The 25,061-nt window shown below is 40.0% G+C and overlaps 1 protein-coding gene across 1 annotated transcript; it reads right to left on the bottom strand.

Moving 5' to 3' along the window:
• Positions 1-1,051: 1,051 nt before the first annotated feature.
• On the bottom strand, positions 1,052-25,061 carry IL12B (interleukin 12B). Its single transcript, XM_075164166.1, has 10 exons — positions 24,590-25,061; positions 23,355-23,458; positions 13,613-13,787; positions 11,087-11,168; positions 8,843-9,124; positions 7,574-7,691; positions 6,356-6,549; positions 5,425-5,570; positions 3,962-4,083; positions 1,052-2,792 (listed from the first exon to the last, which is right to left on the bottom strand). The coding sequence occupies exons 4-10, from the start codon at positions 11,166-11,168 to the stop codon at positions 2,789-2,791; spliced, it is 948 nt and encodes a 315-aa protein (XP_075020267.1). The 5' UTR covers positions 13,613-13,787; positions 23,355-23,458; positions 24,590-25,061; the 3' UTR covers positions 1,052-2,788.

The raw sequence follows: 25,061 nt of genomic DNA, 5'->3' as shown, positions 1-25,061 counted from the left end.
GGTTTCCAGATTATTTGCAGTGCAACAAGGACAGGAATTAAGAAAGAGAAGTACAAGGGGTAGCTGACACATCAACTATTATTTCCTTGACTGGACGGAGTATGTCAGGAAATGATCTCCAGTGTACGGAGCCACCCTAGTGAATATTTGTGCTGTGATATTAACACCTTTTTATACAATCTAGAGAGTTCCTCAGAGATGGGAGACTGTCGGACAATTTCTACAGCAGATATTCAGAGGCACTTGGATCCATATAAGGCCCAGGAAATGGATAATCAAGAACTGAAGCCAACTTTATGTCTTAGAGAGCAGCCATCTTACAATTAACTTGATTTCTGCAGAAAAAGGGGCAGTTTCAAGCTGTGCTTTGTTATTTTTCTGAAGAATCTTAGACGACGACTTTCCTCACTACCAGCTCCTCAGTACCTCATGATCTATGCCAGAAAAGCTTCTTGTAGGGAGGTTTAACTCACCTTCTGGGATCATGGCACAGCAAGGCATATTCCTCTAAAGGTAATAGATCAATATAGTCTTTGTCAGGATACTTGCAAATTTAGCCTGAGTATTTCTGGGAGTGAGGACCAGGCTGAATCAGTCAATGAGAGGTTTCAATGATTGGTTTCAGTGGTGCCAGGGTTTCAACCCAGATATCTGAAGAACAGGAAGGCCCTACTAATTCTGAACACGGTACCAACAGCATTAGAGAGAAACCTCAAAGACCTCAAGATATGTCTCAGCCTGGTTTCAGTTGCAAACCTCCCGACCACAAAGGCCAGTGAACTTCGATGTACTCTTAGACTGGAAAAGAAACAGTCACTTCTTAGCCTGCAGAAGAGAGTTTAGAAGAGACTGCTGACTAACAGGCGTCACTTTTCTGTGTTGTCCTGTACAGTTTAACAGGCCATAAATTAACAATTTAACAGGCATTAATCAGTAATATTACTTTTCCCTACAGACATTGCCTCAGAAGTAGTGTATAATATTCTGGTAGGAAAGTGAAGAGTGACATTAACCATTCTTCTTAAAAGACCACAAGTAAACCAAATTTTCTTGTTTTCAGATGTATTTATTATTAGCTCCTTTGTAAAACAAGCACAGTAAATTGCATTTATAGCAGAAATAAGATGCATACACTTAATAAACAAATACTAACATACTAAAATAAATACTAACATAATAAATAAATAAATACTAACATACTAAAATAAATACTAACAGCACTTGTAGCTAGATTATCAACAGTTTTCTGAAATATCAGATACTTCCCACACTTCAACGTTTAAATATCTTAAATTACCACCCATTTCTAAGACTGGAAAAAAAGGAAGCATGGTCACAATGGAAGTCTTTCTTTAATTTAAGTGATTCTGTATCAGGGATTAAGGCCTAAATCCTCAAAGATATTTTAATGTATTTTGCTCTCCTTAAAGTCAGGATTTAGGTGGTTTGACAAAAAGGTATAGGCTTCAACACATGCTTCCGCTTCTTTCCAGACCTGGGGACTTACACTGTAAGCAGTTCAGAACTAGGACTCGAGGTTTTTTTCCCAAGGTTCTGTGAACACACCTAGCACATGTTGCAGTGCTAGGGAAATACTTTCAAAATGAACTATAAAAATCTGTATTCTAAAACTCCAACTTTAATTAGATGCTTAACATCCACATAAAAAACCAGCTATCCTTTGCTCTCTGAAATATCAGATACACTGCAGTTAAACTTCTAAATAATTTAAGCTGCCTTGGTTTCAGTTGCAGATTCCTGACTACTTGTGCCCTGTGGTTTTGCCTGTGGCACAGCAGGTCTGAATTAATTTTATTGTCAGAAAACTCCACTGCAAGAGATGCTCTGGGTACACAGGGGTCACTGAATAAAGGGCCTCTAATGATCACAAGCATGAAAGAAAAGGAACTTTGTTTAGGAGGTGCTATATTCAGCTACTGGCTCCCATTTTCTTTCATGTTCATGAGGGGTGGCAGCAGGACTCTTTCAACCACAGCACCTCAGAGCTGCCTCCACGGCAGCACTCCCATTGCTTCCACTGCCGCTTGCGTTCAGCTGCAAGCGTAGGGCTTTGAGAGTGGTTGGTCTCTCATGCAACAACCATTCGCGGTGTTCACCAGCTGGGCATCAACATGAAGTAAGCACAGACAGCTGACAAAATGCTAACGTTTCTAGGACGCTGAACTTGCAATTCCTTCTTTTACTAAAACATCTGCCATCAGATTGGAAGATGGCCCTGATACATGATACATAGCTGCCTCATGCAGCCAAGGCTTTCTGTGCTGATACATTTCCACAAAATAAATAAAAATAAATAATGAAATAATTAAACAATTAAATAATGGAATACTAAAACAGTTCTTTCAGTAAGTTATTTTCCAAATAAATTAACACATGAAACAGTTTGAATAGCAACTGCCATCATCTGGCACTGCAAGTCATGTCAAGTAAATAAATAAATAAATAATAAATAAATAAATAGATAGATAAATAAATAAATGCGATACAATAATATGCAGAACCTACAATAATAGCTGATAGCAATGTATCCAGATGCTATACATGTTAATATAACATGATGTGTGCTAAAGGTGTTACTCAAATTTGAGGAATTTTAAAAAGCTGCCAAAATCAGGACCGTATTAATCTATTACAAAAAAAGATATGTTATGGCTTCTTAGCAATCTCGAATGCAAATTTTTCTTCTGATTATGCATATATTCTTGTGCTAATTCATTCTTTGTTTTCTTTAGGAGCATTGTGCCATTCTCCTAGAATCTCTTACTGGTCATCTGTAAAATAAGAGAAAGGAAATTTACATAAGAATTATCTTTATTTTCCTCAGACCTAGATTTTTAGTCCATTTCTCAATAAAGCTTTGCTGGTCTGAGCCATCTAGTGAAATGCCACCACTCAATTTCTCTAAAGGACTCAGGACCACATAATGCAAGGCTCAGAAGTTCCCGTGTCTGGTGGGGATTAGGGATTCAGCTTCAACTGATGAGAGTTAGGCACCTGTCCAGCTACGGCCCTTCTGAAAACTTCCTCCAGTTCCCATTGGTATCTATAAATGCCCCGGCACCGATGAAGACTGGACCCACAGAACAGTGTGATCTCATTTCAAGTGTTTCAATAGGGCTACAAATTTACAACTTTTCAACAGTGTGACTCGGGAAACTTAGAGGTCAGAGAGATTTGCATCTACATCTAATTGAAAAAACCCACCCCAAAACCACCCCCTCTGACAAAACAGAAGAGAGGAAGAAGATAAAAAAATCTGCATAATTCTTTTTGGTGTTGATCTGAAGGAGGCTATTTCCGTATTTAAAGATATGTTCTGACCTGGAAAGCTAGGCTGAGAGTAATTTAGAGCTGTCAGAGAACGCTAATCAATTCACAGAATAAGAAAACAGCCATTCCTAGGACTAGCAGAAGCTGCTAATAGCTTTTCTTTCTAATAGCAAATATCTCCCCTCTCTCTCTCACTCTTGTTCTCATTTTACTGGTAAAACTTGGCTGTATATGGATTGTCTGTTGTATTTGGACACTCAACATTGATTCATAAGCTATCAATGAACAGAAAGGATAAAAATCAGCATGGGTTACACTAGCAACGGCCAAATGCTCATATATTTCTTAAAGAATATTTTATAACTGCCTAGTTAGGTAGAAAGCTACCCACGTCCATGAACCTACATCCATTGTTTCCTCTCTGATTTAAACGGATTCTAATTGTTTCCTCTTTTTTTTTTTAAGAGAATCATCGTTTAGACAGCCCAATACATGTACATGTTTATTCTCTTACAGACAGTTCATGAAAAAATGTTCAGGAAGCAAAAATGGTTATGAGGAAATGTGAAATAAATGAGTATTTAAGAAGCAGAAGTAGTTCATAGACTCCTTACTCTCCCAGGTAAGGAATCATCCCTGCTCCTCCAGTAGAAGGTTCTTTGTGTCTTACCTGCAAAGTGAAGACCACTCACTCCAGGATGAGTTGTAATAGCGATCCCTGGCCTGCACAGAGATCTTGTCTTTTGGCCCAGTTGCTGGAATCTGAATAGACTGCTCATCAGCATCGTAGACCTATGAACAGGGCACAGCTCCATCAGCGGATTGTAGAGGTCACGCAGAACATACAATAAAGTGCCAGACAGATCGCAACAAGCACATCTAACTCAAAAAACCCACTGGTAGTCTGTTGTTTCAAAGGCACCAATCTTCACCCACAGATACCAAAGTCATGAGGACTTGGGATAACTCGAGCCTCAGTAGAAACAAACTAAAAAGCCCACTTCCCACTGAAGTTACTATTGTAAAGTGATCCAAACCCCAAACTGAAACAGTCATTAAAACAAAGGGTTTATTTGTTTATCTGGGCTTTTCTCTTTTTCCTTCTTCTCCCAGAGTGGGAACCCTAAAAGAGAGAAGTTACTGATTTTCAGTATAGTTGAAATTTCCACTGAGGACTCGTGGCAGATACAAGAAGCGCTCCGTAGACTCGCCGGTTTCCCTACCTAACGGACTGTACGAGACAACCCCACTAAAATCAAGGAGTCAGCACTAGGGGAATGGCCCCATCTGCTGGTACGGGCTTGCTTATTTTTTTCACATAGAAAAAGACATCCTCTAGTGTCTTCGGTTTAATCAGTTGACAAACTGGAATGATCACTACAGTTGTTTACTTTTCTGATTGCTGGACCAAGGAGGCGCAGCACTGCAGTTAAGGACCAGCACTGTGGTCAGCTGGTTTGCGTATTTCTTTCCAGTTCTGCTGTCGATTTCTCTGCCAACCTAGGCAAATCGCCATCCTGCTGTCGTGTACCCTTTAGTCTATCCATGCGCATTAGCAAAGGAAGCAAAACCATTTTGTGATTTAAAGCTAATACAGAGTAGCAATGTTTACTTAACAATTAACTAATAACTGGAAAGTGAGCGGCAAAGACTGTAGTCTTCGCCAGTCTCCACAGAAATGCTACCAAATGAGTCATTGATTCCTGATTTGCCATTCACCTATAAAGAAAGTCTGAGCTACCCAGGTACAAACAACATACAAGGAAATCAGTACAACAAATCCTAGACTTCTTGATTTGGAAATTGGGATTTTCCCACATTAGGGCCCACACAGCCTACTAATGAATTAGTAAATACTTTTCTCACGCTAGCACATCTATGCAATGCTGGGCACAATTTTATCTCCCCAGTTACGTCAGGGTTGCATCCACCCCAGAGTGTGTTGTTTAGATCTTACTGCTCAAAGAACTGGGAAGGAGGTCTTTTTCTGCCAAGACAGAACCTTGCCACATTTGGGTCTCAGGACCCCCTTTTTTTTTTTTATTCTAGTCCATGATTCTTGCATACTAAGTTTATATTATTTATACTGTCTGTTCAAGCAAGAAAATCGTGTTTCAGATGTTGTATCTCTACCTGGCTTTTGCGTCTCTTTGTACTTTCAACTTTGACCCTGAAAGTCAAAGGGAAGTAGGACTTTGGTGTGCTCCATGTTCTGGGGTATGTCCAGGTCACTGTTCCATTTGTGGCCGCATACTGACATTGGGGTGGGTCGGGTTTTACTGCAAGAGAAAATATAGAAGGAATTAATTCACATTAGCAACATAATATCAGATGGTGTACTACTGTTGATAGTTTTATAGGAATCAGCTTTGGGAACCTCCATGACATTAAGAGAGGAGTAGGCATGATGTGTAAGAACTGCCTTGTATGCTTCTTACAGAAAATTAAGTACACTCCCAAAGTCTCTCTGGGTAAGATCCTTCTTTTTTTTTGCCAGAGGAATATCTTCAACCCTGCTGACCGTTAGGGCATTTAGCAAAACATCTGTTTCTTTAGGATGCTGCTTCATTTTCCTGTGCCCTGTGGCATCATGGTCACAACTGGTCCTCTTATTTCCTGTCAGTTTGTATTAACCTGCCCTGGATGCCCATCTGTAAGAATGGATCAGGAGGGAAGCATACATAGCATTAACCATTATCCGAGTAAATCTGCAGTTCTCAGAGAAGAGCCTGCTGGGTTATTGGTTATTCTCTGGCTTCTCCCACATACCCCTTCCAAAACATGTCCATCTAGTAGAGAAGGCTACAGAAACTTCTGGGAGATGTGGGGGTGAGAGGGTTGGAGGTCACAAGCTAGGGAGATGTTGCTTCTTCACTTCCTCATCCTCTTCCAGACTGCTGCAAAGGTTTGTTTTCCCCTGTTCCTGTAACTGGGGGCTTGATACAGATTTACAGTAGATTAGGGCAGGGATTCCCAAGCTCGGTTTGATCAGCTACCGTTGTTATTTCCACTATCTGCAGCAAGAATAAAGCTAAGAATTAATCATGATTCCTGGTCTACTCACTGATATCTCTGATGAAGAAGCTGCTAGTGTAGTTCTCATATTCCACCTCGTCAATGACCTCCAGGAACATCTCGATTGGCTGCTGCTCTTCAGCAAATGGACAGTAGTTTTCTTTCTGGCACTGGGCTGTGTATTCAGTCACTGATTCATCAGTGTGAGCTACAGGGCTGCTGCAGGTTACGTCTCCTTGAGAGCTGAATACAGAACAGAGAAAAGTACTGGAAATGCTGGTTTGTTCTGAGAATTTGTTGCCACAATGATAACACGTAGTTGGTGAGGTAATGTTTTGCTGTTGCCTGTATCATTTTACAGCTGCGCTTCAACAGCTGCGGAAACAGTTCAGTGGGAGTTCTTACATTTTCAGTGTATTACATAATAATGTAAAATCACAAAAGCCCCCCTGCCTTAGCAGAAGGAATTAGTGTGTAAATCTAAAACAAGATATCTCATTTCTTATTACCACTGTCCCATGACAAGCTCTAGTATCTTACTTTGTTCCTTAGCCCTTTCCAAAACCTTGCTGGAGGAAATAAGGAAGGTTAAAATGTATCCATCGGGAAATAAACAACAAAAGCCATCTATAAAGTACTACCTGAATCTGGTTCTATTTTTGCATTCAGCAAAATAAAACACTTCGCAGTTGTTTCTTCTTTAAGAAACTGAAGTAACCTTTGCTCAAGCACTCCATGTTTTGGAGAAACCCCAAAGAGTAGTGGGAGGTAGGAAATCCCCACAAGGTTCCCGTCACATATTTCCCTCGCAGGTTTCTGCAGTGTTCCTCAACAGAGACTTGTCAGTGGACATGTGGCTTTTGCAGTGGGTGCAGCCTCCCACTTTATTCCACTGGATCTGCTGCGAAGGGACTCAGTGCTATGATTGTTTCTGCTTTTGGCTCAACTTCCTCTCTCTCCCCTGCATGAGCTGTTTTTGCTATTGCTTAAGTTATTCTGTGGCTGTACTTTGCAGCTGTAACAGTCCAGTGGGGGTTGTTCTATTTTCAAGTCTTTATTAATTTCTGAGCAACTTCCATGCCCTTATTAGTTAAGTTAGTCCCAGTAATGGCTCAAAACATTTTGCAGATGTTCAGACTCTGGAAGTGGGATTCCTCGCCTTCTACATGTCCTTAGTAACCTAAAATCCAGGATCTCCTACACAGAGTAACACAAAGGGCTGTTCCGGCCTTACTATGAGGTTGTTAAGGAAAGTACAAGCTTTTACCCTTTTAGACTTCTGATTGTGAACTTCACATTTGGACTCTCATTTTCTGTCATCCATGAACATATGAAAATTCCAGAGTAGTTCTTTGCCTCACATTTTAAAAATGTCCTGTTTGGCTCTAGTTGAAAAAGAAAGAAAACATGATTTATTTACTCTTTTTGCCAAAACGGTCAAAGCAGAGAGAAAACAGTAATTCAGCAGACTCCCATCTACTTTGGCAGGTGGTGGGTGCATAGGCAGACGCAGTCTCATACTGCCCCTTGGGCAGCCACCTGTAGTTAAAAAGCCAGATAACCAGTTAGTGGCTGAAGGCTGGTTTACATGGCACGATATTAACCACATCTACGTGGCTATTGACAGGAGCTAGAGCATACCCAAGCTGTTGCAGATAGCTGTCAGTAAGAGATTTAGATAGACAAACCCATTGTTCCTTTCACAAAGAAACATCGCAGCTATTCAGTTGACAAACCTCTGTATTTGTTACCCGTGCGCATGAGAGTGCACGCAGTGATCTCACGCCTTCACACACTGGGGCACTTGTTGGGGAATGTTTCCAGTGTGAGAAGTGAATGAGGTCTCGGAATGAGGCGTGTTTCGTTTCTGCTGCCCAGCACTGCAGACTATCAACAACGCTATACTGTATCCTGGATGTAGTTGACTGGCAGACCAGCCGACTGCATCTGATACGTGGGTCCAGGAGCCAGGGAAAAAGCCTTTCATAAGTTCCTGACGCTACAGTGAGGGACTGCAGTATGAGACATAGATGAGTGAAGTTCATGCAGAAAATGCAAAACATCACAGGCTTGTCGCAGTAGGTTAATCGTGAATGGAGAAGCCCAAATGACAGCACTTAAAATCGAGGTCAGTCCCTGGTTCTGTCAAATCATGTAGCCCTGGTTTTGCAAACCCTCTTTGAGTGCTCAGTCTGTGAGATGGAGGCAAAGCAAGTCAATTGTTCCCCCACCGGAAAAGCAGTGGTGTGGTATTGATGTTATCCTCTATCTAATCATTCCTACCATCACTCCATGCTATAGGTCTAGAGAGTCCGAAATTAATCCCATGGCAACCGATTCCTGTGCTGCTCATCAGCTGTACCATACACAGACCCACAAAAGTAATCATTTGCCTTTCATTGTCAGTAAAGCATTTGAAGAGGATCCATTTTAAAGGGATATTTCTCATGCATTTCTCCAGAGAGCTCCCTCTGGTCCTCACAAGCTCCAATGCACAAAGCTGAGCAAGATACATCACATCATCTTATGACCGTACCTTTAAAGCTTTTCAGAATTGACCTTATCATTTGCCCATTGGAGTCTATTTTAGTTATAAGGAAGAAATCATAGCTGATGATTTCATGGGTATTAGCTGTCAGACAGGTGTAGTTGCCAGCATCTGGGAACTCTTTCACTTCGGCAGTCAGAGTCTTTCCAGTTCCTTTCAGTTCGGTGCCCTTTTTCCAGTAAACTGACAGTGCTTCATCAGATGTGTTACAGGTGAGCTGCACTCTTTTAGCTGGCGTCTCATCATTCCACTCTGATTCTATGACGTACACTGGACATTGCAGAGAAAGACATGTTAGCAGCTATTCATACTTAACAGCGTGAAGATTGAACTGAGCCCTTTTTTTCAGCTCTACTCTCCAGGAAAACTGCTAACAAATCTCTGGCTTTCTTGCCCAAGGCCTCACAATCACCTAGAAATCTTTACTACAAGAAGAGGTTCAACTTAGAAATTTACAGTGTATCTAGAACCTGCTGATCAATAGGGATGACATTTTAACGGAAAAAGTGATTTTTTTTCCATGTTCCCAGACGATCTTACAGTGGTTATAACCGTGGGAAGTAGGCAGGTACCTTTGTTTTAAAGGTGAGGATGCCAGGACACACTGAGCCCAGGTACTCCTCCTGCACGTGGCCTGTGGCCTTTGCTCACGGAATGGCAGGTAAAACCACTCCGTACCGTGGTGCTTTGCTACGGTGCAAAACTATGACGCTTTGCCCTCTTCAGTCAAAGGTCTGTGAGTGAGCAATGGGAAGGAGGAGAGCTCTGGGTAAGTGGTTCGTATTTGCCTGTAGCTGATGCTGTTTTCCATTTTCTGCAGGGAACAATCTGTATTCCTATCACCCTGGTCCCAGTGGAACAATTACTAAGAGACAGGGGACGCTGAGCTGCAGCAGAGCTAAGTGGACTGCAACGGGGAGATGTGGTCTTCTACATGCCATCTTGTAACTCTGAAGTGCCCTGCTCGTCTTTCCAAACTAGAAGACACACCACATAACAAAATAACTTGGAACAATTCCATTAAAGAAACATTATCTTCTCTTATCTCTTTGCTGTGGTTGGCTGAAGAACTTCACCTACACTTCTGTGTGGCAACAGTTCTGAAATTTAACTGTCATTGCCCAGATATACTGCTGCTGTCACAGGCTCCCCAGCCGTGTTCAGTGCCCTCAGAGATCTTCCACATGCAAGAAGTGGCAAAAATTTGTTTCTTAGTGTGTCAACACCACAGCAAGCACTCAGCTCAGGAAATCAGAGTTCCAGTGAGCTCTAAGACCTTTTCACCAGAGCATTTCACTACCAGAATGAGAGCTTTAAGATTTTACCACAAAGAAGAAACACTAAGCAATACATGTCAAACACTGACTCTAAAATGGCAGAAAACATGCAACTCCAGGAAGCTTGGAAGCTTACCAGACTGCTTATGGATATCTGAAGCACAGGCAAGGTAAATCTTACAGACTTCAAACACAAAGATTATTCTCAATACTGACAAACATATTTGCAGTTTTCAGCACCACGGTATTGCCCAGGGAACCCACAGGATAAATAATTTTTTAATGTAAAGATATGGGGAAAAGTAATTGAATTACTTTTTACAAATAAAACACAATCAGATTCAGAATGCTTTTCTCATGTTGATCAGGGGCCGCCTTTTTGGATAATCGCATTGAAGACAGCCTGGATTATGGAGGTACACTGGGTGAATAAGAACAGTAAATTTGATTATCTGAATTTAGCCCAATTTTCTGGTAAGTTATTCAAAAGATTCGTTTGTTTATTACTGACCCTGTATTTCTACAAATGTATTTACATTTAAGTTATTTACCAGAAAGTTGGATAAACTATTTCTAGGTTTTAGGTTTTACTGTGAAATATTCTTTTTGACAATTAATTCTTCACTTGTTTGTGGGTTGTTACCTAAGTCACAAGATACTGTTTCTGCTTCCAGACTGCATGACTGAAACTTTTGAAACAAGAGAACAGGGAATAGGAAATAAGACAGTTTCTAATGCAAATATTCAGAATGGCTGTTGTACAACATTGTAGGACTTCTAAATATTTCTTCCATTAATACCAATTAGTTGGCTAGTTATTCACAAACAAATAGGAAGAACTTTGGCCTAAGGTACTATAGTTAACAAATTCTGTGCCTGTGGTCACACGTATAATTCTGAAATACTCTTGTATCCTACAGTCAACTGTAGGTCTCAGTAAGTGAAGACTGCTTACCATTTTCCCTCAGTTTCCACTGCGCTTCCAGAAGGGCAGCAAAGGAAAACAATGCAAGTAAGGCAAATAGTCGGTGAGACATCTGTAGGGAAAAAATAAATTACTAAACTTCATTGAGGATTGTTGAGTGTGTACTGACGTTGAGCTCAATGCTGGACAGAATAATAAGAAGACGGAGTCAGTTCCAGTGAACTAAGAAACATTTTCCCATTCTAAGAACTCTTAGACGACATAAAAATTGAATATCGGGTTTGTACTGGAGCTCAAACCAAGATTTTGATCCGCTTGTTATTCACACCGCAAACCAGTTTAGAGAAGAAATCACAGAACTTAGAGGAAATTGTGTGTGCATAGGTCTTATATGGTCAGGAGCTCAGAAGCATTCCTAGGCCCCTCAGTTAAACATTCCTCATACAAGAGAAGTCCTGCTGATGCCAGTGAGGCTAGTTGCATGAACAAGCCATTGGACTAGAGGATCAATGGACATTAAATTCCAGTCATACAAAGCTTTTAAGTATATTTCTTGGTTTAACCATGTCAGTAGTCCTATTAAAACAAAAGATTGCGAATAAAATGAAGGACCTGCTGAAGTGTTTTGCTGGACTGTAGTCTTCACCATCTCTGTGAGGACAAGTGACAGCAGTGTCAATAATGCAGTGCAGAGCTGGCATCAATACTGACACTTGCCTAACTGGTGCTAGTTCTAGTATCCACCTGAGGTTGCATAGTCTAATTAGTTTTGCAAGCAATTTCAGGCAAAATTCCTACTGGATTCAGTGCCACAGCTATATTTGCAGAAATATCTGGATATGTACACTATTGTTGCTGTGTTCATTTGAGACATATACATATATCTCACTTGAGAATATATAATTATATGGCTGTATATACAATATATAAATGTATATTTGTCCAGAATTCAAAATACCGCTAGAGCTCTTCATGAAACAGAGAACATATTTGCCAAATATTGTAGTAAACACCGGGTGCATAAAAAACTTTAACAAAAGTTATTTAGATACACTCTCAGATCTTTTTCAACTGGAGATTAAGCTAAATGAATAGGAGTACAACTTAGGAAAAGAGATTGGTGAATATATCTTTCAAAGTCTATTCTGACTACAGTGGGAGTCTGAATGAACATGAAAAACACAAAATTAAGTGGTTTGGGGTTTTTTTTCCTCCCAAACCAGTCTTTTTCAGTGAAAGGGAGTAGTCCTCCTGATTTCTTCTCATGTGCTACGAAACATTTTCATTTGGGTTTATGGAGGAGGAGTATGTGTACCAAATCTGTTACTCACTGGCAGCTCCTGCTATCATTAGCAGTCCTTAATCTTGATCAGAAGTCAGCTGTCTCTGGACCAATGCCAAGAAAGCGTGCCATCTGATTTTGTACAGCACACAGCGCAGCTGTTGGTGGGACCAGATGCTACAAGTATAGTATCCGGAGAGAGTATCTAGGAGAGGAACCAGCTCACATCGCGTCTGTACTCATAGAGAGGCACGAGCCTCAGTGAAAAGCCAGATACTGTCAGGCAGCCTATCAGCAGTATTGCCTTCATTAAAAGGCAAACATTCTTAGTGCCTGATGATTTTCTACGGCAGGCAGGATTATCTGTAATTTGCGAACGAAAAATACATTTTGCAGCTTTCTAAAAGATGCTCATTTCTTTCATTGTAACATGGCATTCATCACTATGCTTCATAAAAACAATACCTGAAATATCAGCTAAAACTTGGAGGAGAAGGGTGTAAAACATGCCTTCTTTTCCATATCAACCTTTCATCAAAACTGAAAACTTGAAAACAGAAAAGTTTCTCCTGGTTTTAGGGAGAAGCTTCACGATTCAGGTTTTTGATGAAAAAAGTAAGCAATTTCCATGGAAAATTATTCAATTTTTGAGATAGAGGGGAGAACACCCCCTCCCCTCCATCTAAAAATTTTATTGAAAAATTAATCAGAAATAAACTCAGTTTCTAAACATCACTAATCAGTGCAGTTGCCCAAGCACTTCATAGATGAGGAGAGTGTATCAACGTCATATGATCCCTGTGATCTGGAGCACGAGCTGCTGTAAATCAACACAGATTCCTTCACTGAGAATCACAGAATAATTTATGTCAGAAAGGACCTCTGGACGTCATCTGGACCAGTCCCAGCTCAAGGCAGGACCAAGTCAATGGTGTTGCATGTTTTTTTTAAACAGAGAACGGTCTGACCATAAATACGTATTTGTCGATGCACACACCCCAGCAACATGAATATTGGTAGGATACAAAAGATTATTGCCTTATAACATTAGCTATTCTGTTAGTTAGATAACAATTCTATGAGCTATACACATATATACATTATGTGCTTAACTTCAGGCACATAAACATACAAATACTGTCCTGAGAAAAATGTCACGACAACTATTTAAATACACTTTTAAATAAATAATTTTAAGTTTTCACTAGTTTCATCTGAAGCAGCTGGTACCAGACTTGTGTTGCCCTAGTGTTAGAGAAGAAAGGAATTCTCACCTTTTCCTGTTAGCTGAAGTTGCCAGGCAGGTTGGTTTTGTGATCTGAAGGAAGCAAAGCGCTGGCTCCCTTATAAATACTTCTAAACTCTGAAAGGAAAGGGATGCTCCGTTTCACCGCAATACCACAGAATTGCAACACGTGGCTTGAGTTCCTTTTTTACATAGTGGCAGAGCTAAAGTGCAAAAAAAAAAGTTTGGGACTCCCAGGTAAACTTTAAAGAGGAAATGAGATTATGAGATTGTTACAATGACCTTTATGGTGTGCCAGAGGCATTTCCTTTCCTGCCTGATTTTCTGTCTCTCTCATACTGCCTCTTCATCATCTGAGGAAGAGTAAAACCAGACAAAATAAACTTCCAAACCTGCCTGATAGGAAATATATCATAAAGACAGAAAGTTAAATAAACTAAATCTATTTCTACCTGGTAAACATGAAAGAGATAATTACATTAAATTAAATCCCAGCTACCACATCAATCAGAAGAAAAGCTAAGGGAAAATTAATTTTTAATTGCTGTTTTAGAATTGTATTTATTGTAAAAATAGAGACTTAGGTCAACCAAAAAATAAACAATTAGTTCTGGCTCAGAGATAAAAACCTGACATTGTCACATTATTTTATGGTGCAGTTTTTAAATATAAACTATTGTCTTTTCTTTATAAACTGATGTTCCTTTTAGACCTGTACTCAAGCATAAGAAAAGCCCCATACATTACATATACTTTGAAAATGAGAAGGTTTCTATTGACTTTTTTATTGTTTGTGAAATAATAGAAAACAATTCACTTTATTTGTCAGACAAACCAAAACTGAGTTGTTCTTCTAGCCCTGTTCCAAACCTGAATAAGATGACTGAAAAGTTATAAGCAAGAAGAAATACATTGCTTATAAAAGCAAAAGAAATGGTTTGAAATTCAACTTGACATGCTTTAGGAATTCATAAAGAGACACAACTCTATCCTGTGTGCTTTCTAGTGACAGGAGTATTCCCACAGCCCAGAGATCAAATTATTACTACAAATAATGTAGTAATCCAGCAATGAAACGATGATGCCTGTCCCTTCTGCTATAGTCAATAGTTTTTCAGAAGTCCTTCACATAGATGAAACAACACAAGCATCTGCAATATGTTGCATATTTGGTGCCTTCAAGTATGGCAAGAACATAACACAAAAAGAGGAACAACCCAAATTAGCAGTGAGATAAACTTATTATGAACCCCAGCAGTTCCCAGTGCATGGGGTTCCTGTTTGTTGTCACACATCTGGGAGGCAAACAGCAGAGAGGGTGGCATGCTCTAATTTGAAAGGGGGTAGTTTCAGGATTGTGGATTAACCGTGCTGGAGGCTTTACACAAATGTACAGTATTGCCAGTGGAATCCTTTTCTCTCCTTAGCCATTCTCTTTAAAGAAACACTGCTTGAGTAGGATCACATACACCTTTGGCAGCTGAGATTTAACTCCCTCCCATCTGACAAAACACAAAACTAGAGCATTGCCATCTCGGATGGGCCTAACAACTTCCCTGCTGAGTCCAGTGTAGCCAACCTGGAAATCAGACGCCAGCTTCCCTTTGCTAGAGCTCACAGCCAGAGCTGGGCAGGAGCGGCGTGAGGGCTGCGGGCTGTGAGTGCGGCTTTCCGGAGCAGGTTTGAAATGGCGGCTCTGCCACAGAGAAAAACTGCTCCCTTCACATACTGTATACTGAATCTGGATCAAAGTGGTTTATTGATTTATTCATGACACAGGATTGACCAACAGCCACTGAACTATTCATTTGAGATCCGTATCAATAATATAACAGATAAGCCAGAGTACTAGACACTTCCAAACTGTTGATTAATACCTATACATCTCCACCCTCCACTTATCCCAAAAAGCTCTAATCTCCCCCTCCCACACATACACATGGTCTTACACACACGCATTAAAAGGACGTGTGGGTTACAAGCACATGTACCGTCTTTGCATCTGGCTGATGCTTGTCTTCCTCTCTTACATGACCATTTGGGACAAATGTCTTCTCAGGCAGTTTTGGGCCCTCCATTCACTTAGGCTGTTTATATTCCCACTCTTATCTTAACGGCTGCTGTTATCCAGGCCATTTTGCTAAAGGTGGGCCATGCAGACACTGACACTTCTTCTGCCCCTGCTGTTTCACTGCTCAGAGAGGGAAAATGGCCGTCTGAGAAAGCATTTTGAGAAAGATGTGGCAGAAGCAGCTGGGGCACAGGCAAGTGAAAGGTATTCAAACTGTTCCAGGTGACAAAATTGTCTCCTTCTGGTCCTGGTCCCTGACTACCTTTGAAGTCCATGTCGGAAGGAGGCTGTGGGCTGTGCAGCATATCCCCGTTCATCTGCTTCTCCTCCCAGGGGAATCCTCGCAAGGAGGGCAGCAGGAAGCCTCAGCGAACAGTGACAGCCCTTTCCCCTTGCGGTCTCAGCCTGTTCTAACTGCAGCCTCTGGGAAGCACTTAGGGCAGCTCTCCCTTCACAAAGGTGAAAGAGCCCCGGCTGAATCAAGGTTAGGCAACAATTTATTCCCATTTAAGACAATTTCCAAAATTCACTTCTGTGATGACACACAAGTTTAACAGCAAGCCAGCAATGACCAGGAAAACTTGAGCACTGCATTCAGTCACTGAGCAGATAAATAAGGGCACAAGTAACTTCACGTACGTTTTGCCTACTTCTTTCTCAGCCCATCTTAGCTTGCCTGTTTGCTTATGTCAACCATGTATTATGGCTTTTCTTTTTCGACTGTAATGTCACTAATGCATAGCTTAAACATCTGCCCAACCTGATGGTAGTCTTTAAATGCCTGCTCAGTTCTGAAACATGAATAGTTAATGATTAATAGAAATAAATACACATTTTCAGAGTGTATGCTTGCACACACATGCATAAAGCCTACATAATTGCCTTAGCTCAGTTATTGTTACAGGACAAATGGAGTAATACGGTACCCAAGCTTTATGTCAAGAATCCTAGATGCCAGTTATGGAGCACAGACACATCTGTGTGGAACTTCCATGATGGGATAGTTTGCTATGATCCACCAGAGGACTTTTTAAATATTAAAACATAGAGATTGTGAAAATATCTTTTGATGACAGTCTGATTTTCCATTATGAGCTCATATATTCTTAAGGGGAAATTTGGAGGAGAGCAGCTTCTCTCCCATCATTTTATTCTACTTCCCCTATGACGCTGAAAGAGAATGGTGGAAACTCTATGGCCATGTTTTGCTTTCCTCTAATGCAGTGGAAACACTCCTTTTTGGCAGAAATGGCCCGTTTGAAAATGGTTTTCCTTTCTTTTGAGGGACAGATGATTTTTGCTTTGTGGAATGACACAGTTATTTCACCACAATCCAGGAAAAAACCTGCATAACATTAGTAAAAGGAAGATTTATATAAACTGTATAAGCAGTATGATTCCTCTATATGGAATTTCCTTCAGCATCTGACTAGTTTTGCATGGATGTCGATTTGGAAATTGATGCTAAAGATCAAGTTTTATTACTGTTATTATTAATGCAGTAGCAGTGAGAAGGGAACTCTGTTCTTTATATATAATTCACTAAACAGTGATTTATGTGACTTCATCAGGAAATACTGTGTAATATTAGCATATCAATGAACTTTCCTAAAAAATTCCAGTTGCAAGCTACTACTGGAATCACTGAACCAAGATCAAACCTTGAGAAAAATGGAAAACAATAGAGGGGAAAAATACATCCCACTTCTATCAAAAATAAAAAAAATCTAAGCTTTATGCAACAGTGATTCATTTGCATTATGATACAGCTACAGCAGCCACCTAAGATGGGGACTTTGGGTATTTCTCCTTAGATGGAGAGGACAATAAGATGTTTACCTCATTTGCGCTCCAAGCTGGTAGGCCATCCACTACCCCCAGGGTGGAAATTGCACAATAGTATTACTGTGGCCTGACCTAATTAATTGGCCAGTATAATGCTAATGTAGCTACTCAACTTTCAGATTAGAGCTGTTGTTCAGTAGGGCTGAATGTGGATATAAAACACATGTAGATACAGAGCACTAGCTGGTGCTAAATAAGAGAAGTGGTAGGAAGGGGTTTTCATCTCTTAGTCCTACTCCCTTCTCCCCCAGTAAATCCACATCTGCCCAGTCAACTTATAACTCACAACTTATAACTCACTCTACATAGACTTCATTATACATACAGCCTGTATTTAGAGACAATATTAGAAGTAAAAAAATAATGTGAGGAAGGAGACTATCCTGCATGAGGATGAAAAAAGGCAAGAAGAGGTATGACATTTCAAAAGGGTTTTAGGATCCAAGCCACGTTTTCTATAGTAAATGACTCCAGAGAGTCAACAGGATTTGGGTACCTAAGTCTATGATATGCTTTTGCAAGTCTTCATAGTCACTCAGAAAATACAGGGCAGCGATACAAAAGAAACTGGTATCTCTGCAAGATTTATTGCAGAACTATAGAGACAGCAGTCCTCTAACACAGGAAGCACAAAAGTTCCTCCCCCAGAGCATGCATATAAAGATGGTTCATTGCTTTTTTTACGTGCAGCGCAATGCAGTGCAATGCAATGCTTCGTATTACATCAGTCTGCCGTTTCCATCATAAATCTGTTGTGTACATTTGATAAATCTGATGTGCTAGGATCTAGATGCAACTGTAGGATCTAGATGCAAGTTGCTCACTTTACGTGAACTTCACTCATTTCTTGAGTGTGATGTTGCAACTATTTGAAATCCACTGTCACCATTACTTAGACCAAGATACAGTGCTGGGGGTGGGGGAAATATCATATCAAACTGAAAGTAAAGGGAAAAACCCAGTAGTAACTTATTGACTTAAATTCAAGCAGCATTTTCTTGTTTGTCAGGCAACTTCTATACAAAGGAGGCCAGACGCTTGATTTCTTTCCAATTCTAAAATTGCATATAGTATTTTTTCAGGTATTCACAATAAGTTAGTAATAAGTAAGTATAAAATCCTTGGGAACCAAATTCAGTAGCTGAGTATCTGTGCAGAGAACCTGATGACATACTTGTGATTTGTATTACACTAATAGGAATTTCAACTGATTTAAGACATGACAGGGAAAGGTACGTGGGTAGGTAGATAGATTGGTCACTGTTTTTAGAGCAGTGGTTGTCAGCAGTGGATGTGTGATGGCGACAGATAGACTTTTAAAGCCCAGAATCACACACCCAGATCAACAAGTCTACAGGAAACAACGGTAGCCTTTCTACATAAACTTGAAGGTGACGAGGCAACAACCAATGTTGTCCATCACAGTACTTTGAGCCATAAGAACATCCCTGGAAAAGTCTGTATTTTCTTTACTAACAGCCAGTTAATACATAAGTCTTCTTTGTTGGTGTTAGGATCAGGCAATGTAGGAAATCATTTCAACATGGACAATTACTAGAGAGCATCTATTGTACGGTCTGAGAAATGCTTTGATTCTCTCATACTGCTTTTCAGTTATTCCTTGGCCACAGTTGAAGAAAGATCAGTGCAGGAGAAAAATAAGGTGGAGAACTATAGCATGACATTGAAGAGAAGAAAAAACATCTAGGCTAACATTCAGTTAGAGAAGAAGATACTGAGAAATTACTCTCAGGTTTTGGAATTGTATTAATCATCGAAAATTCATCAAATACTTTTCTCAGACATTAATTGATTTTCTCATATGAAATACATCTATTTGATTAGATATCATTACAAAAGATATTTGTTGATAGGTGGGCATTAAGTTTGTGAAACCTGTCAGTTTTGTACAGCAAGTGACATGCTTTTAACGCATGCACTTAAAGTGTTCAGTGAGTGACTTTAAGCAAAATAGAAGCAGAGTAGAAAAGAATTGCAAAGGTTAAGCATGCCTCAGAGAGAGACAGAAATTGGTTATAACACCACCTTTTGCAGATCTTTTCTATTTCAGGAGTCATTATGTTATAATTTTTATGGAATTATATGGAATATTCTATTTTTAACGACTCACCTATCACTTAATAGCACTGTATTTGAAGGACAGGGTTTTTTTTTTAATTATTCTGTTTCAGCAACCGTAAGAATTCATTTCGGCACTTGGATTTGCCGTCTCAGAGATGCCTTTGATGTCTCAGAGGTGAAACAAATAATAAGCTGTTGGCAACATGAGACATTGTTCTCCTTTAATGCAGTATGAGCTTGTTACATCCCTATGGCCACATGCAATATCAAAGGGCCTTATGAGGAACAGGCTGCTCACGAACCATAGATGAAGGACTGCCGCTTTTGCCCTGGCTAGCGTAGGCCGTGCTAAGTGATCTGCAGCTTTGGTGAAGGGAAGATCTGGGAAAAAAAGCGCTGTTCATTTCCTCCCATTTTGGGGGGAAAGGGAAAATTGTCAAAGGCACTGAAAGACATTTTGAACCACTCCAGCCTTTTGGCAGTATATTGCAAAAACTTACATAAGTTTCCAGCTTTCTCTGGGATCCTCATGGCCATTCTTTTCCAGCTGCACCAGAGCTGGGCTCAGGAAATCTAAAACAACACCTGGAGTGTTAAGAGGACGATAGTGGTTAAAAATTCTCACCTTTTTTAATAGTAAGAAATCTGGACATAAAGATAATGCTTCTTTAGGGGAAAAGAAGGGAGGAAAACAGGTCTTTCTCCAGAAATGGCCCAAGACTTCTGAATGAAATGTTCCAGGAAGTCAGAAAACTTCATTGCCTTCTGCTCCAAATGCACCTTTTTTTTTTAACGCTGCCTGCAATGTGTATATAAAGACCAAACAAACCCTCCTTCTTGCCCTTCTAATCTGCACACACTTCCTCCTCTGGGGAAAACAAACAATCTGTGCTATACACATGCACATTGCTCAGGTACCGCCTGTTATCATGGCATTAATGAGAGGAGAGCAAAGTAGAGCAGAGGAGTTATACTTGCTAGTAGTTCTGTTGACGGAATATTTGCATGGTATTTCACAAGCAGATTTGAACCTTTCTTAAGAGGGCATGTAGTTCAGGCTTGGCACTGTGCTAACTACTGCCATGCAACTTCTGATCAGGCTCAGGATCCCAGCAGAGCAAGCTGGCATCTGTGTATGAAATACTGTATTGACAGAACTTCAATTGTACTCTTAGCGCAGGTATGTCAGTACAAAGTGTAATCGTTATGAAAAATACTTCTTACCTGCTTTTATTGCTATTTTGAAGGGGAAGATGGACATAAATTAAATTACTTGGGGATATACCTGGAAGATAAAGGGAAGTCATGACAATTTCCTATTTTGCTATGTAGTTATTAAAGTGTATATGTTTTTTTATGCTAAAGCCTAGAGACTCAAACTGAGAATGGGACCCCATCTTATAAGGGATACCAGGAGTTCATAGTAAGATTCAGTGCCCGGTCATGATTTAGGCGTCTTGTTGCATCATTTTTTATCTGTCAGAAAATTCCAGGTTCCTGGAGGTGGTGAAAAGATATTTTAAATTACGTAATAATAGCTTTAACACCTCCTATGACTGTTAATGAATGAGGTCATACAAGGCCTATTTGGAAAGCAAAGATGTTTCACAAATGAACCACTGAAGCATCCCTCAACTTCTGAAAGTCAAAGGAAATTTCTGAAATGACTCCAGTGGTTGCTTTGTGATATGACATTTGCTTCTGTAACTTCTGTGAATGTTAGCTTTGCCGACGTCATGTTGTAATAAGTGGGACTACAGTATTGCCAACCCTGAGTGCTAAAAATTCAGGAGCTTTGACATGTGATGGTTTCTAGTAACCACAGTAGAATGGGGAAAAGAGAGGGACTGTGTTATGTAGCAGATAATACTTGGAATAAATGTGCCCAGGAAGGGCTACAGCCCTGCTAGCCTTCTGCGGTCCCTAGATATTATCTACTCCAGGCAGTTATTTTTTAAACAATATTTTCTGTCTTCTGCTGGTATTGTATTTAGGATTCAGGATGGAGCCAAGTTATACTCATCAGCTATTCTTTGCAACCACAATAGCTAGAAGCTGATTTTAGTAAAAAATGTAAGCTGAGAATTCAATCTCATGTGTTATCATGTAAATTTAAGCCTTAAGATTAACTGTCATGTTAACAAAAGATGAGTCCCTGTAAAATTGAGAGTTATTAATACTATAATTAGAGAAATAATAAGGTTGCTTGGTACTAGTCTAGGACTAATTAAAACTACGTAATTCGAAACTTTACATAGCTTTTATGTTAATAAACTGCAAAAGGTAAGGTAATTTGTGAGCAGTTTCTGGAACTTTGCAGCACTCTCTTAAAAGAAAGCTGAAAGAAAAGCCTTTTTTTGGCTTTTATTTTCTATTTCTGACAGAAGACAAATTTGGATTAATGCAAATTTATACAGAGTTTGTACAGTGGAAAAAGGAATGTTCCATGTTTAAAGAGAAAACAGTACAGGCTTAAGCCTTCTCCCTCTAATATAATGGGTGATTCAGCGTAGACGTCAGTGAAAAGAGCTTTTGCGCCAGTGTTCACAAAAAAACCTCTTGGGTACTAAAACTACAATGCTTAGACAGGAAAACTTATTTCAGACTTCTCTGAACCTGAGCAAGGTGCCTGCAGAAAGGTTGCCCCATGTGTGCAGGCTTTGGCTGAAACAGCCTGGAACCACTGGACTTGAGGATAGGAAAAACTTGCACTGTTTTAAAATGGATCATGATCAGACCTGAAGCGTGCTTGCCTTCTCAAAGAGTGGATCAGGAGACCTAGGTCTATCCTCTGGCTTATTTAGGGAATGAATGCACGTGTTAGGCTTTTTTTAACATATTCTGTGCACCAGAGGTTTGCAAACTGACCCACAGCCTGTTCCAAGATGCTTATAAATGAGCTTTTAAAAGAGTAAGGTCACCACAATAGTCTAAAATTCTCAACAGACATTTGAAATTCCACTGGAAAATTTGAAGAAATATGAAACCCAGGTTTTCAGTATCCACTTGAGTCATATATCATGGAATTTCAAGGACAGAAAACTGATATATTCTGTTCTCTCTGTGTAGTTAGTTTCACAAAGTTAATCATGCAGCAAACCACTAGGGAGACCAGTAACACATGAGTTTAAGTTGGAAGTGTGCAATAGAATTCACGTTCCTTAACTTTGTCCATTAAAAAGGTGTTCAGAGTAGATCTGAACTCTAATAGGGAGCATACAAATATTTCAATAATTTCTCAATGTGTTTCTTTGTAAATTAAAAAAATGAAAGCCCAGAAAGTTATTTTTAGTGTCATTTCTTTCAGTGCAAAACCACACTGACTGTAGTACAGCATTGTGCTGTAATTTTGTATTACATTTTTCTCCTTGTAAAAATTATCATCCTTGAAAAATTGTCATTTATTACAGAGTCATTAATTGTAGCCATAAAACAGGAGATCCATATATTTTTTTTCTCTTCTCAACAGTTTCAGCTTTCTTCATCAATTTTAAAACTGCTGAGCAGTCCTTGTTGTTACAATGTAAATGAATGTAAACTGATATGAATCAGTTAACTGAATTTATCTTGTTTTTATTTGAAAGGAGGAAGTCTTTTGAAAATTTCTTTTACCACTAATATGATGTCTCTGCAGCCAAAAGCAATTAAACAGGCAGAGGAAAGAGACATAAGGAAGAGCCTTTTGTTTTTAATTATATTTTGTCTGTCTCATTCCCAGCTGCATTGACATACAGACTGTTACAAGATTAATGGGAATTAGATTGTTTCATACCTCACCACAGCAACTCCATTTCTCGCCACCACACATTTCTGCATGAAATCTTCGCAAAAGGCTTCTTGTTCAAGATACAGGGGCAGGTGTGGAATGTGTGGCAGCTGTAAGAATGGAATAATAATGACAATCTGAAGTTGCATCTCTTTACGGTCCCTGTCCTGAGCTTTCCCAGTGTTTGCCACCGCCATTCCTGACCAGGAATACCTTGTTTCTGTTCATGCCAACGGAACAGCAGTTTTGTACTGGGTGCAAGCGACTCAGCTGCTGGTTGTAGCCCACCGCTCTGCTGCTTTTCCCTCTTGTGTGCTGTATGGCCTGGGGCTTTCTTTTCATTTTGTGCCCAAAAAATTCACTGCCTCATTTGCACATAGGTTACACAAGCTACAGAGGACAGACACATGGACAGTCTTTGTGATCGTGGGAATGTAGCAATGGCAGGTTTTTGAGCCCATATGGACACAGAGTCTTGATCTCTGACTCAGTTTCAGATAGTGTAAAAGTTACTCTTTTGCTGGTAGATTTTGTTGTATCATGCAACATTTTTATAACTAGTTCATGGTTTAACAGTTCTGATCTCCCCTTAGGTTTCTAATTAAGGAAAAAAAAAGTAAAATAGGAAGCAAAGAATAAGAATGTATGACCCAGATCAGCCAAAGGCCAGCTGAGCTCAATATCCCGTCTCAAACAGTAGCAGAGAACAGCAGGGAAGACTTTGAGATTAGTTAAGACCAAGCACACACTGAGCCAAGCTGGTATGGCCCCGTGTTCAGATGCAAGGAAGAGAGTAGGAGGGTGAAGACATTAAGATCAAGCTGCTTCCTCCAAGGAGCAGGTCTCTACTGCCTGAGCTGCACAGATGCAGAAAGGTGAGGAGCAGAGAGAGGGATCACTGTCCTTCAGCTCTTGCTGCCTGTGAGCAACGTAATTGGACTGGGGCACAGAGGAAGCAAAACAGGAATGGAGGTGACTGCTTACAGTTCTTTTTGAGCAAGGCAAAAGCAGACATGCAGCTTTTCATGTCATTATGGGGTGTCTTTTGAGATTTTGGATGTGAACCTACCTACTGTTCCTTATTCAGGGGATATTACTGGTTGGTCAATAACTGTCATTCAGCAAACAATTTAGGTGTCAAAGTGAGGAGAAAGCCTTGCATGAGGGAACTTCCACTAAGTACTTTCCCAAATGAATGATGAAACTGCTTGCATGGAGTGAACACATTTGTTTCTGCTTACCATCATGCCATGGAGTATGAGGACGTGCCTGGAGTTGCTCATGTTGGGAATTGTGCTCTCTTGCTCCTCCCTTGGCTCTGACATCATCCTGAGTAAATGCACCACAACAGGTCCATAGAAAAATCATCTGTCACACAGATGAAATCATTGACCAATGTCAGTAAATTCCTGCACTTCAGCAGGAATGAGATCTCTTAAATTTGTCTGAGGAGACATAGAAAAAAAAAGAAAAGGAAATGCTTCACATTTAAAATGTTCATGGATTTGTACTTAGGGTTGGTTTTTGCCAAAAATGTAACCCAGTGCCTTTTTTTGGTGATACTATACACAGGGCTCTTCAGACTTGCGAATGGACTATCGATGCTCAATTCAAATTAAAATTGATTGCTTTTTGCACATATGAAAGATCATTTGATCCTGTGCCAGAAAAGGAGAGTCTTTACTGGGTTCAGCTCTCATTATAGGCAGAAAG

Source organism: Calonectris borealis, chromosome 15 (assembly GCF_964195595.1).
Source record: "Calonectris borealis chromosome 15, bCalBor7.hap1.2, whole genome shotgun sequence".
In the NCBI taxonomy this organism is placed as follows: Eukaryota; Metazoa; Chordata; class Aves; order Procellariiformes; family Procellariidae; genus Calonectris; species Calonectris borealis.
The sequence above is the reverse complement of the archived record's forward strand: the minus strand, read 5'-3'. Positions and strand labels throughout refer to the sequence as shown.